The following is a 14,422-nucleotide window of genomic DNA, read 5'->3' as shown; positions in this document are numbered from 1 at the left end:
TTCCAGGACATCACTGCAGGAGTTCCTCAGGGTAGTGTCCTTGGTCCAACCATCTTCAGCTGTTCATTATTAACCTTCCTTCCATCATAAGGTCCGAAGTGGGGATGTTCGTTGGTGATTGTGCAATGTTCAGCACCATTTGCAGCTCCTCAGATACTGAAGCAGTCTATGTCCAAATGCAGCAAGACCTAGACAATATCCAGGCTTCAACTGTCAAGTGACTAGTAACATTTGTGCCACACAGGTGCTAGGCAATGACTACCTCCAACAAGAGAGAATCTAACCATCGCCTCTTGACATTCAATGGCATTACCATCACTGAATCCCACACTATCAACATTCTGGGGGTTCCCATTGACCAGAAACTGAACTGGACCAGCCACATGAATACTATGGCTACAAGAGCAGGTCAGAGGCTAGGAATCCTGTGGTGAGTAACTCGCCACCTGACTCCCCAAAGCCTGTTGACCATTTACAGGACACAATTCAGGAGTGTGATGGAATACTCCCCACTTGCCTGGCTGAGTGCAGCTTCAACAAAACTCAAGAAGCTCGACACCATCCAGGACAAAGCAGCCTGCTTCATTGGCACCCCATCCACAAATATTCACATCCACCGATGCACTGTGGCAGCAGTGTGTACTGTTAAGTCAGAGTGGATGATAAATGCTAAGCTGCTCTAACCCAAGAGGAAAACGTGAAACAACTGTCACAACTGTTTTGCTTTGTATTTTTATTTCGAGATGCATGACTTGAATTTAGTAGTAAAAAGTCCACCGAGTCTTAGAGGTTTTTTTTACAAAACTAAATTAAACATTTATTAATAAAATAAATAATTTTAAGCACAAAGGTCTACAACTTTCTACTATAACTCCAAGCTCCCCTAATTAATCTGACTCCCAGTTACACCCCTGTTAAGGCACCTGTAAAAATAAAATAGATTTTAACAGACCCAGAAAAAGGACATGATACCATGGACAGGGATACTCAGTGAATTCTCTTAGCTTCAGTTCCTATAGGCAGCAGCTTGGTATATAGAGGCTGGAGGCTTTTCACACTTATTGGATCTTAGAATTCTTTCCTCTTACACATAGTCTTCCCTCCTTTATACATATTTCCCCTTTGAATGCAAATTTCATTGTTTCAATATGTCTTTGGACTTTACCTTTCTAATAATAAAAATCTTTCATAGTACCAATTTTATCAGTAAGCTTTGGGGAAAAATAAACATACTGTTTAGTGTCTTCTGGTTAAGTGTAATGTTAAACTCCCTCTTTTGAAATTCAAACTACTTTGGTTTACCTAAAAATGCAAATTTTCCTTTACACCTCACATTCTAAAACTTCAGCCACATTTACTTATTTAGCATTTCAAACCTAGCTTCTGTTCTGATACATCAAAGCCTTCAGACCAGCTGTTTTTAATTCAATTAAGGCACACACACACACACCCCACTTTTCCTACTTTACAATACATCCCAAAAGCATCATGACAGTACCATCTATATGATTCACTGCAAGAACTCACCAAGTCTCTTTAGACAGCACCTTCCAAACCCATGACCACTGCCACCTTAGAAGGACAAAGGCAGCAGACACATAGGAACACCACCACCTCCAAGCCACTCACCATCTTGACTTAGAAATAAATCGCCCTTCCTCCACTGTAGCTGGGTCAAAATCCTGGAACTCCCTTCATAACAGCACCGTGGGTGTATCTACACCACGTGGACTACAGCAGTTGATGGAGGCAGCTCACCACCACCTTCTCAAGGGCAACTAGGGATGGGCAATAAATGCTGGCCTAACTGGCGATGCCCACATCCCATGAATGAATGCAAAAAAGCAACAAATGCGTCTGTCACTGTGCTCCAATCTCTGGAGTAGGGTTTGGCCTCAAGAGGCAAGAATGTTATCACCTTGGACTTATGTAACTTGAGATAAGTTAATGAGTATGGATTGTGTTAAATTTGGTCCCTAAAAATTCTTGGTAATTATCTGTGCAACCCACACCTGACTTATTTATTGGTGGAAATCCTCTCCTATTAAACGTGTTTTTGCAAAATTGATAAATCTTGAATAACTTAGGCATCATTTTTTAGTGACTAAACAAGTTAAGTATCCCTTTTCCTGCAGTTTGTGATTTTTTTTTTATCTGATGTTTTGGGATTGTGTGATTCCTTATGCTTTTTGTGCAAAAGCAGGAAATTAGACTTTTGGGTGTTAAGTTCCTTTTTTTACCGAAATGCTGTTACTTCATCCAGGCAAAGGGAAGACAGTAATGTGATCATGTCACCAGTTGTATTGCATCACTGAATGCTGCAAGACAGAACCAGAAGTCTGAAAGGGCTATTATGGTTGAGCAGTGGGAGCCACTAGAAGCTATCCCAAAAGTTATGACTTGCATTAGAGTAATACCAATTCTTGCATTTTTATGTTTTTACGCCAGTCACCAGGGTTTACTCATTTAGAATTAACTCTTCAGAGATCCATGCAGTTCACTGAGGCTTATTCCTTTTAAGTTTACTTTCCTCAGCACTGTGTACAATTCAGACAATTTGCTATCATTTTGTATAACTGTCTGGTAGAATATTGGTAAGAGCCACTTGAACTTATTTGCCTACAAGTTCTCCCCATCATGAGGAAGCACCTCACCCCCAATTCACGTTCCTGCTCTGGTTACGTGAGGAAATTCCCTCTGTATCTAACGCTGCATTTATCATCAGCCTTGCATCCTGGTGGGCGGAAGGGAGGGAAATGGCACAGACACTTAAGATATCTCTGGCATCACCATGCAATGCTTCAGATGGCATCTGGTTTCTGGGGGTAATATCTTTTTATTTTTTTTTGTAAGTATGAAGAGGTGCCTAACCAGTAAGTAAGGACCTAGTAGAGCTTTACTGAGAGCTTCTGGCCGCTCAGCAGACTTGTGGCATCATGTTGCAGAGTAGGGTTTTAAATCTAGTATTGAAAGCATCAGAATGATTCTTGCAAGTTTATAGGCAGACTTTTAAAAATCAGTAACTTATCCTGTATAACCCTGTTGCACATGTCACATATTCTTGTTTTCAATCTACATTCAAAATTGTATTCAGTCAACATTTCATGAAAACTGCTACATTACTTTAACATTTAGCTAAATAAACCTTAATTTTTCTTGTGTTTAAATATTTTGGGGGGGGGAGTCAGGGTTAAGAGGTGAATGTGACATTGGTTTGATACTACCAGTAGATTCTCTTTGGCTTTTAGCACCGTGGAAATTTGTGCTTCAGTCCAATTGCTTTGAGTATGTTTATGGCCAGTTTAATTGGGCTGAAGATATGACCATCCTCCTACATCCTATTGAAAGGATTTATATTAGTGCTCTAGTGCAGCCTAGTTTATCTTCCACATCAGCTGTAACGTCACTCCGAAGAAGATTAGGTGTCAAAAAGCAGCTTTGTTGGTGATTGAGATACGAGCTATGCTGATGGATATTTGTGCCACTTGCAGGACCACAATATGGCACTCTGGAGAGAGCCTGGATGGCGTTGATGACTGAGGCAGACAAAGTAAGTGAGCTACACCTGGAGGTGAGAAATGCACTGACCAGTGAAGATTTTGAAAAGGTCAAGAACTGGCAGAAAGATTCCTTCCACAAACAGATGATAGGGGGCTTCAAAGAGACCAAAGAAGCCGAAGATGGATTCCGGAAAGCACAAAAACCCTGGGCTAAAAAGCTGAAGGAGGTAATGTGCAGCTTCAGCAGATTTAAATGACTTATTGAGTGATATCTCATTACTGTTTTGCTACTGACTTTTACATAAAGGCTGTAAAATTGAGATGTCTCTTGCAGGCTGGTAGGATTATGAAGTGTGTGTTAAAATGGAGGACTTATCTGACAACTTCAAAAATTAGCAACTGTTTAACCAATTCTTTTTACTTTGTGGTATATTTAGCTAATGTGCCTGAGATAATCTACATAGCTGGTGGCCTGGAATGATCCAATTATAAACAGATTAGTAATACTGGGACTTGTTGGCTCCTGCCATCTTTTTCTTCCTTCTACAGTCTATAGGGTTTTAAAACAGCTTCTTGGCATTGCCTAACTCTACTTACCTCATCTATTTTTTTCAGCCTTTGCTCTTCCCATGCCTCTCAATTATATATAGAAAAAACACTTCTAGTTCCATTCACAGTGGGATATCTGAGGTCCAGAACTGATGTGGCCTCCAGCAAAATTTCAGCTTCTGCAAGAAAGTGATCTGTAAAGATGTGAATTTGTTTGAAAACATGCAGTGAACTGGATTTAAAATATTTAATCATTTCCGATGAATAAGGTATATATTTGCCTGTTCACAGAGCATATCCAATCTACTCAACTGGTGAATAGATAGCAGTATTGCTGGGAGTCACCAAAAGTCCTGTGTAAAAAGAATTATCTGCTACTCTAGGCCTGGGGGCAGTGAAAGAGATCACACTTCCCATTGTAGAAAGCCTACTTCAGTTGGATTCATGAAAGTGTTTTTTATTTCATTTCTACCCATCCTTTTTTTCTACTACAACACAAAAACAAAAATACCTGGAAAAACTCAGCAGGTCTGACAGCATCTGCGGAGAGGAACATAGTTAACGTTTCGAGTCCGAATGACACTTCATCAGAACTAAGGAATAATAGAAAAGAGGTGAAATATAAGCTGGGACAGGTAGAGCTGGATAGAGGGCCTGTGATAGGTGGAGATTGTCAAAAGATGTCATAGACAGAAGGACAATGAGGTGTTGACAGTGGTGACATTAGCTAAGATATGTGCTAATGGTGACATTAAGGGTAGAAAGCAGGACGAGCAAGGTACAGATAGCCCTAGTGGGGGTGGGGTGGGGGGAAGGGATCGAAATAGGCTAAAAGGTAAAGATAAAACAATGGGTGGAAATACATTTAAAAATAATGGAAATAGGTGGGAAAAGAAAAATATATATAAATTATTGGAAAAAGGGGGATCGGAAAGGGGGTGGGGAAGGAGGAGAGAGTTCACGATCTGAAGTTGTTGAACTCAATATTCAGTCCAGAAGGCTGTAAAGTGCCTAGTCGTAAGATGAGGTGCTGTTCCTCCAGGTTGCGTTGAGCTTCACTGGAACATTGCAGCAGGCCAAGGATGGACATGTGGGCATTAGACCAGGATGGTGTGTTGAAACAGCAAGCTGGGTCATGCTTGCAGACAGACCGAAGGTGTTCCGCAAAGTGGTCACCAGTTTGTGTTTGATCTCTCCATGTTCCCATCCTTGGATCATCCATTGGCATTTGGAACTTATGGAGATATGCTATATGAGCAATGATCATGGCCACTTAGAAATTCTGCAACTGTATTGAAAGAAGGTGGGAAATAAAATGGGAGCCCAAAGCCTTTTATTTTTTGGGCTATGACTTTCTGTTTCTCTGCAATCCCATTGGGTCTCTGTTTGATCTGAAGTACCCCGTAGATATAGGCCTGTCACAAAAGTTGTTTCCAATCTTTTTCAATGTATATATTTTTCTGTTTTCCATAGGTGGAAGCAGCCAAGAAAGCTTATCACCTAGCCTGCAAAGAGGAAAAGATGGCAGCTACAAGGGAGGCAAACAGTAAGGCAGAGCAGTCAGTCACTCCCGAGCAACAGAAGAAACTACTAGACAAGGTGGAGAAATGTAAACAAGAAGTACAGAAGGTGAGATTACTGAGTGTAGAAATATAATAAATGTATCCTGGTGCAAACAAACTCCCAATATTTCCTGGACCTGTGCTCCAACAATTCTGGCATCTTGAACTTTCCTGATTTTAACCATGCCACATTTCGTGGCTATTCCTTCAGCTGCCTAGACTCTTAGCTCTGGAATTCCCTCCCTATTTTTTGCCGTGTCTCTACCTCACTTTTCTCCTTTTAAGATGTTCCTTGATAGCTATCTCTGGAGCAAACTTATCTGGCCTAATATTTCCTTGTGTGGCTTGATGTCAATTTTGTTTTGTAACACTCCTGTAAAGCACCTTGGGATGTTTTTTGATGTTAAAGGTGCTATATACAGTTGCTGTTCTAAGCTCTCTTCCAATTTGTCCTAGTTTATGTATTACATGCATAAGTAAATAGAAAATAGTTACAATACATCCACATGGCAATGAAATTCAGTCTAAATATTGGATTAGAATCCAAGATAAGCTTGTATTCAGAGATTCTGATTTAACTAATATTGTATGTGTGCATTTTATATTGCATTTTAAATATTTGTAGGCCATATGATTTGGAGTTGGAGCTAACATTGGATAACCAGTTGTGGGTATTATTTCCTTAGCAAGTGAAAGATTACAATAATCTTAGTGAACATTCAGCCCTTGTAAACAACTCATGATAAGTATAAATCTTTGATACAAGCCCATACCAGTTCTAACTTTACATTAATTTTGCTGTTTTGATGTCTATAGCATAAAAATCACAAAGCAATATTTATATGACAATATATGAATATATAATTTCATTACCATTCTTTTGCTTCCTTTCTATATATTGTAATCATGAGAGATGAGAGAAAGAGAGAGAGAGATAAAGACTCGTCAGTGCTAGGAATACATCCGATTATCTGAAGCCACACATCTGCTGTCTTATTAATGGAGAGTTTACTCAATATAACTGCAGTACACACTCATCTGCTAGAATAACAATCTGCCCTTTAAGAGGAGAGTGCGAGAGGAGGACCTTGGGACAGGCAGCCAGCAGCACCAAGAGGATCTAGTCTATCTAGAGGATCTAGCATCTAGTCTATGCTCCAGTAGGAATAAGGGTAAAATAAAAGCAAGGGCCCATATTCTATTTAGCTGAGATATATGTCTGGGGAGCTCAGCCCCGTGATTTGCACATCCTGTACTATGTGGAAAATCCTAGACGCCCCTGGTAGTCTGGATGACCATGTGTACAGGAGGTGCTTCCGACTGGAACAACTCGAGCTCCGGTTTTTGGACCATGAGCTGCAGCTGGGGGCACTACGGTGCATTCACAAGGCTGAGAGCTTTGTGGGTAGCCATTTCAGGATGTCACATCCCGCAGCTTAAGGAAGTGCAAGCAGAGCAGGAATGAGTGACTGCCAGACAGAAGAAGGGGACCAGGCAGGTAGTGAGGGAACCCCTGAGTGCATCTCGCTCACAAACTCTTTTGTGGCCTTAGAAAACGGTGACAGTGATGGTTCCTCTGGAGGCCAACCAGAGCCAAGGCCATGTCACTGTGGGTGTTCCAACTGCTCAGGGTGAAGAGGAAGAAGAGTGGAAGGGCATTTGTTAGTGAGCGGAGTAGACAGGCACTTCTGCGACCGTAGATGTGACTCCAGGATGCTATGTTGCCTCCCGGGTGCCAGGGTCAAAGATTTTATCAAACAGCTGCAGGACATTCTGAAGGGGGATGGTGAGCAATCAGAGGTTGTGGTCCATGTTGGGACCAATGACATAAGAAGAAAGAGAAATTTAGGTCCTGCAAGCAGACTTTAGGGTTTTAGGTAGGAAATTGAAAAGCAGGACTTCAAAGATAGTATTCTCCGGATTCTTCCCGGTGCCACGCAGTAGCGAATATAGGAACAGAAGGATAGAGCAGATGAATGCATGGCTGGAGAGATGGTGCAGGAGGGAGGGCTTTAGATTCCTGGGGCATTGGGACCATTTCTAGGGGATGGGTTACATCTGAACAGGAACCGGACCAAATCTTCGCGGGGCGATTTGCTAATGCTGTTGGGACAGATTTAAACTAAATTGGCAGGGGGATGGGATCCTGAAAAGTAGTTCAGAGGGGAGAGAAGTTGAGATGGAATTTATGAGTTAAAACACTAGTAAGTGAATCTGGAAGGCAGATGAAACATAGGCTAAATAAGAAAGAAGTGAGTTTAGCAAGGCTAAATGGAATATATTTTAATGCAAGGAGCTTGAGGAACAAGACAGATGAGCTGAGGGCACAGGTAGGCAAGTGGGAGTAAGATAATATAGCTATGACCGCGACTTGGCTAAAAGAAGGGCAGGATTAGCAGCTCAACATTACTGGTTACAGGGTATTCAGATGAGATAAAGAAGGGGATAGAAGAGGAGGTTGGGGGGTGGGTCACAATATTGATCAAGAAATCAAATATAGCAGTGAGGAGGGATGATATCCCGGAAGGATCATCAAATTGGGCCATATGGCTAGAAGTGAAAAACACAAAAAGGGCAAACACGCTCTTGGGTGTGTACTTTAGGCCCCCAAACAGTCAGGGAGAGATAGAGGATCAAATATATAATATCAAATTTCAGAAGAATAATAGGGCAGTAACAGTCGGGGATTTTAGCTGCCCAAGTATTAACTAGGATAGTTTTAGTGTGCATGGTAGGGAGGGCGCAAAATTCTTAAGTTGCATCCAGGAAAACTTTTTTAGCCAGTACGAAGAAAGTCCAATAAGGGAGGGGGCAGTTCTGGACCTGATATTCACAAATGAGCCCGGGCAGGTGGAAGGCATATCAGTAGGGGAGCATTTTGGAAATAGCGGCCATAACTCAGTTAGATTTGGGGTAGTTATGGAAAAGGATAAGGCTGGGCCGGGAATAAAAGTTCTAAACTGGGGAAAGGCTAATTTTACTAAGGTGAGATACGATTTGGCCCAAGTGGCCTGGGAGCAGCTACTTGCAGATAAAACTGTGTCAGAGCAGTGGAAGGCATTCAAGAAGGAAATAGCAGGAGTACAGGGCAAATATGTTCCTGTAAAGACAAGGGAGGGTACCAAGTCCAGAGAACCCTGGATGTCAAGGACATAAAGGTTAGGATTAAGAAAAAAAGGTAATGTTAGGGCAGGTACCGAGAGCTCAATACAGCAGAGCCCCTAGAGGAATATAAAAAGTGCAGGGGGAAACTTAAAAAGGAAATTAGGAAAGCTAAGAGAATGCATGAGAAAGCATTGATGGATAGAATAAAGGAAAACCCAAAAGGGTTTTTTAAATATATAAAGAGCAAGAGAATAACTAGGGAAAGAGTAGGGCCAATGAAGGACCATAGAGGTAATCTCTGTGTGGACCCAGAAGATATGAGTACAGTCCTCAATGAATACTTTGCGTTGGCCTTCACAATGGAAAAGGACGACGCAGATATAGACATCAGGGTGGAGGACTGTGAAATACTAGCGAGAGGAGGTACTAGTGGGTTTAGCGGCCTTAAAAGTGGATAAATCTGCAGGCCTGGATGAGGTGTATCCCAGGCTGTTGAGGGAGGCAAGGGAAGAGATACCAGGGGCCCTGGCAGTAGTTTTCAAATCCTTTCTGGCCACATATGAGGTGTCAGAGGACTGGAGGACTGCTAATGTTGTCCCTTCATTAAAAAACGGGAGGAAGGGATAGACCAGGAAATTACAGGCCAGTCAATCTAACCTCGTTGATGGGGAAGTTACTAGGAAGAATTCTAAGGGACAGAATATATCTGCACTTGGAAAAACATTGATTAATCAGGGATAGTCAGCATGGATTTGTTAAGGAAGGTCATGTTTGACAAATTTGATTGAATTTTTTGAGGTAAGCAGGAGTGTTGATGAGGTAATGCATTTGATGTGATCTATGTGGACTTTAGCGAGGCTTTTGGTAAAGACCCTTATGGCAGGTTGGTCAAGAAAGTAAGAGCCCATGAGATCCAAGGCAAAGTGGCACGTTGAATCCAAAATTGGCTGAGAGGCAGGAAGCAGAGGGCGATGGTACAGGGATATTTCTGTGACTGGAACTCTATTTCCAGTGGGGTTCCACAGGGCTCAGTGTTGGGGCCCTTGCTGTTTGTGGTGTACATACATGATTTGGACTTAAATGTAGGGGGTATGATCAAGAAGTTCGCGGATGACACAAACATTGGTAGGGTGGTAAATAGTGAGGGGGATAGCCGTAAATTGCAGGAGGAGATCAGTGGCCTGGTCAGGTGGGCAGAGCAGTGGCAAATGGAATTCAACCCAGAAAGTGTAAGGTAATGCACTTGGGGAGGGCTAACAAGGCAAGGGATTACATTATGAATGGTAGGACCCTGGAAAGTACTGAAGATCAGAGGGACCTTGGTGTACATATCCACAGATCCCTGAAGGTGGAAGGGCAGGTAGATAAGGTGGTTAAGAAGGGCATATGGGATACTTTATTAGCTGAGGCATAGAATACCAGAGAAGGGAAGTTATGCTGCAACTGTATAAAACGCTGGTTAGACCACAGCTGGACTACTGCAAATAGTTCTGGTCACCACATTATAGGAAGGATGTGATTGCACTGTAGAGGGTGCAGAGGAGATTTACCCCAGGATGCTGCCTGGGCTGCAGGGTCTGAGCTATGAGGAAAGATTGGATAGGCTGGGCTGTTTTACTTGGAGCAGCGAAGGTTGAGAGGGGACTTGATAGAGGTGTACAAGATTATGAGGGACATGGATAGGGTGGACAGGAAGGCACTTTTTCTATTAGTAGAGGGGTCAATAACCCATAGATTTAAGGTGAGAGGTAGAAGGCTAAGGGGGAGTTGAGGAGAAATTTTTTCACCCAGAGGGCGGTGGGAGTCTGGAACTCACTGCCTGAAAGGGTGGTTGTGTCAGAAACACTTGTAACATTTAAGAAGCATTTAGATATTCACTTGCATTGCCATAGCCTCCAGGGCTTTGGGCCAAACGCTGGAAAATTGTAGTCAGATCTTTATTGACTGGTGTGGACACGATGGGCCTAATGGCCTCCTTCTGCGCTGTAAACGTTTGAATCTGAGTTTTTACACACTTCCAACTTTAAAGGAGGAGACAGGGTTGAGTATGGTGAGCTGCAATGTGGGTGGTGAATCCGGGGACATGGTAGCCCAGCTAATATTAATGGGCAGATGTCATTGCCATTCAATTTTCTGAGAGTCCCAACTGTACCCAGCCAGATTGACAAGCTGATCAGCAAGCAGAAGCAGGAATTTTGCAACAGGAGGTTGCAGCCAGGGATCCATACAAATGGATCCCTGAGGGTGATGTTGGCTCTGGAGGCCCAAAGCTGCTTCGTGAGGCCTGGATGAGCATTCCTGCCCTACAGACAGTTAAAATAAAATTTTTAAATTTTCCTGCCCATGGTCCATCTCCCAAATGGCCTGATGTTGAAGCCATCCCAACTCGCCTGTTTGGCCTCCAACTAATATTGCAGTCTAGATCAGGTGACATGAGGGCCCAGCTCCATATTTAAAGAAGAACCTACATTCCTTCCTGCGGGTGTCCCACTTAGGGTTGCCAACTCTCCAGGGTTGGTCTGACATCTCCAGGAATTGAAGATCAATTTCCAAAATACTACTGTGTGCAACCCTGGAGAAAAATCATCGGCTGGTTAAAAAAAATTGGGGTGTGCAAGTGAATATGCAAGTGAATATCTAAATGCTTCTTAAATGTTACAAGTGTTTCTGACACAACCACCCTTTCAGGCAGTGAGTTCCAGACTCCCACCGCCCTCTGGGTGAAAAAATTTCTCCTCAACTCCCTTTACCAGATAGAAAAATATTGAAAATGATGGACAAAGACTGTTTGCTGACAGTTGAGCATCATCCAGTTGGGTAATGAATCTTTTTGCTTTCCAATTGACATAGGAAGGCTGTACATCACAAGGATGGATGTGTTGGCCAAGTAATGGCTGGAGTGTGGGGACAAGTCATGTGATGAAACCTCCAGGAATACCTTTAATCACAGTTAGCAACCCTAGTTCCACTCACCAGCTCAAAAGAGCAGTTAAAGATCAGGAGAGCAGAATGTCTGCCTTTGTTTTAAATGCCCCTCTCACCTGGTTTTCTTCAGGCAGCAGATAGTTAAAATTGGGGACATTATATTCCCCAATGTTTCTTTGTTAATACATCTCAATATTGTTTGTACAACTGTACAGTGATGTTGTAATATGATAGTGTTGAAGGCTCCTTGATTAAAATGCTAGTAATGGCTTACCTTGATTTGTTGTAGATGCTTTTTGGCATATTAGCTGCAATTGGCTAATGAGTACAATGATATAATGTGATATTATTTGAAGCTTGCTGTGAATAAATGCTATTGGTATACTACTGTATGTGAATAATAAAAAGCTAATGGACAGCATTATAAATACAAAATGCTTAATTTTAGGACAGCACTTGTTTTGAAGGCAAATAAGGCTAAATTTCACAAAAATAACTTACTTACAATAGAGTGTAAAATTACAAAATAAATTGGATTGAACTCTTGGAACTTGAAGACTAATAATCACAATGGGGTTTTCAAAAATCTTCTATGTATAAACAAATATAATTGTATGTATGTAAAATTTACATATATAGGTGTCTGAAGCTGCTCAAGAGGATTGTGTTATCTGAATCCTTCATTGGTGGTGACTTCTTCCATTATTTTGTGTTGTGTATCACACTGGAGCAGGTACTTGCATGATGATGATATGGCTCTCTGGTGTTTCCTTTTGTAATACTGTTGCCCTCTAGAGGTGAGCCAATGGTAACTGAATAAAACGGCTCCGAAAGATTTCCAAAAAATATTGAAACACGTTGTACCCATGCTAAATGTTTCTGGTTCATGGGAAATGTATTGATGATTCTTGGCAGGTCGTATAACATGGCACAAGGATTTAGACTACGTGGCTTTTATCGATTGGATTTTCCTTGTGTTAAATCCCAGCTGCCTCTTTTTGGCATTATGTGCATAGTTATGCTGCCACAATGGCTCGTTAGTATTTCTTAGGATTTTTATGCAAACTTGTTAATTGTAATTATGTTGGATCAATGCCTGTATAGACAAAAGAGAAATATGAAAAGGCCTTGGATGAATTGAGTAAATGCACACCGCAGTACATGGAGAATATGGAACAAGTGTTTGAACAGTGCCAGCAATTTGAGGAGAAACGACTGGTTTTCTTCAGGGAAGTGCTTCAGGACATCAAAAGACACCTAAACCTCACCGAGAACAACAAGTGAGTATTAATTAGAGCTATATAATACATAACTATCCATCACACACACATTCAAAATCATGTTTCACTTAAAAAATGCTGCAAATGTTTAGTAAGTCAGGCCGCATCAGTAGAGGGAAAAACAGAGTTAACATTTCAGGTCTGATCAACATCAGTTCTGATGAAAGGTTATTGACCTGAAATGCTAACTCCGTTTATCTCCCCACAGATGAAGATGTGGAGATTACTCCAGAATGCCTTATGCAACAGCATGATAATGTTGTTACATATTCAAAAATGCATTATGCCATTGGGAACCTAAACAACTAGTTATTCTGCAGCTGGGTACTGGCCTCAGCAGTTTGGAGATTGTACACAGGAAACTAGATTTCAGGACATTTGGCCAAGGGATGAAAGAAGAGCAAATATTTCCATAAACTAAGACCATGGTTTGAGCTCTGTTTTTGGATGAGATTCCAAAAGTGTAGGTGCTAAGAATTGTGGAAAAGATCATTGTTTTAAGAGGAACTAGCACTTCTATATTAAAGATTGTTAGCTTAATTCTTACAGAGAGCAATTTCTGGACAAAACAAAACCAAGTGTAGCAGGTTGGATGTCTTTGTCACACGTTGCCAAGAGCTGGAGCATGAATGTACCCTTTTAGTTTCCTTGCAAGGTCCTTCATTTTGCTGGGGACAGGCCAGATGTATTTCTCACAGGGAGAGGAAATCTTTAATGTAATCCCAAGTTGCTTGTGTGCCTCCTAGCGACTGCCTCATACATTTTAAGATCCCTGAGCACATGTGTAGTGTGGTAATAAAATCATGCCTTGCAGGAAGAAAAATAACTTCTTAAAAATAGTGGCCCAGACTCAGCAGTAATAATGAGGGTCAAACTATCAGCATTCTCCAACATTGCTCCTCTCAAGCTGACAGCAGTTCCTGGGATCTGCACAAGCTCAGCTAAAAGCAGAAATTCAGAAGATACTGTCAATGATTATTTGCTTCTTCAGAGCTGTGCAGCTGAGGCACTCCAGTTTGCAATTTAAAAAAATTTCTGAAGAGGACCTGGCCATTTTACACCATTAATCACGCTATAAAAACCCTTGGGAAAGTTATGTTGAATGAATTGCAAATAGGTTTTTAAATGGCATACTAAGTTCGTAATTACTGCTGAACAGTCTCACTGCCCCTGAAAAACTAATTTTATATTTGTGGAATATGATCAAAAAAACACTCTTTAAAAACATTTTGTTTATAATACTTCAGTTTCTTAAGCAGCATAAGCACATGTGAATGTCTCAATCATTTATTTCACTCCATTTAAAATTTAATGAAAAATGAAAAAAAAATCAGTGCATTTACTTCCTGGTTTGCTGTTGAAAAAAACCTTCAAGATGATTGTTTACCTTGTTTGATACGCCACTGTGTTGCTCTGTATCTGGAGATCCCCTTGACTTGGTGCCAGATTCAAGCTAACATCTGGAAAGGCTGAATCCATGCCATCGAATATCATTAGACTA

At 41.4% G+C, this 14,422-nt stretch overlaps 1 protein-coding gene across 1 annotated transcript in view; it reads left to right on the top strand.

Annotated features, from left to right (window-relative positions):
• pacsin1b (protein kinase C and casein kinase substrate in neurons 1b) overlaps nucleotides 1–14,422 on the top strand; it is a 96,071-nt gene that overhangs the window by 67,318 nt on the left and 14,331 nt on the right. The window contains exons 3-5 of the mRNA XM_041195610.1: nucleotides 3,492–3,727; nucleotides 5,523–5,678; nucleotides 12,746–12,921. Coding sequence (XP_041051544.1) covers nucleotides 3,492–3,727; nucleotides 5,523–5,678; nucleotides 12,746–12,921 — 568 coding nt within the window. The remainder of the gene's footprint in view (nucleotides 1–3,491; nucleotides 3,728–5,522; nucleotides 5,679–12,745; nucleotides 12,922–14,422) is intronic.

The sequence above is a fragment of the Carcharodon carcharias genome, chromosome 9 (genome assembly GCF_017639515.1).
Source record: "Carcharodon carcharias isolate sCarCar2 chromosome 9, sCarCar2.pri, whole genome shotgun sequence".
NCBI classification, from domain to species: Eukaryota; Metazoa; Chordata; class Chondrichthyes; order Lamniformes; family Lamnidae; genus Carcharodon; species Carcharodon carcharias.
Note: the sequence above shows the minus strand (reverse complement) of the source record. Positions and strands in the feature narration are given on the sequence as shown.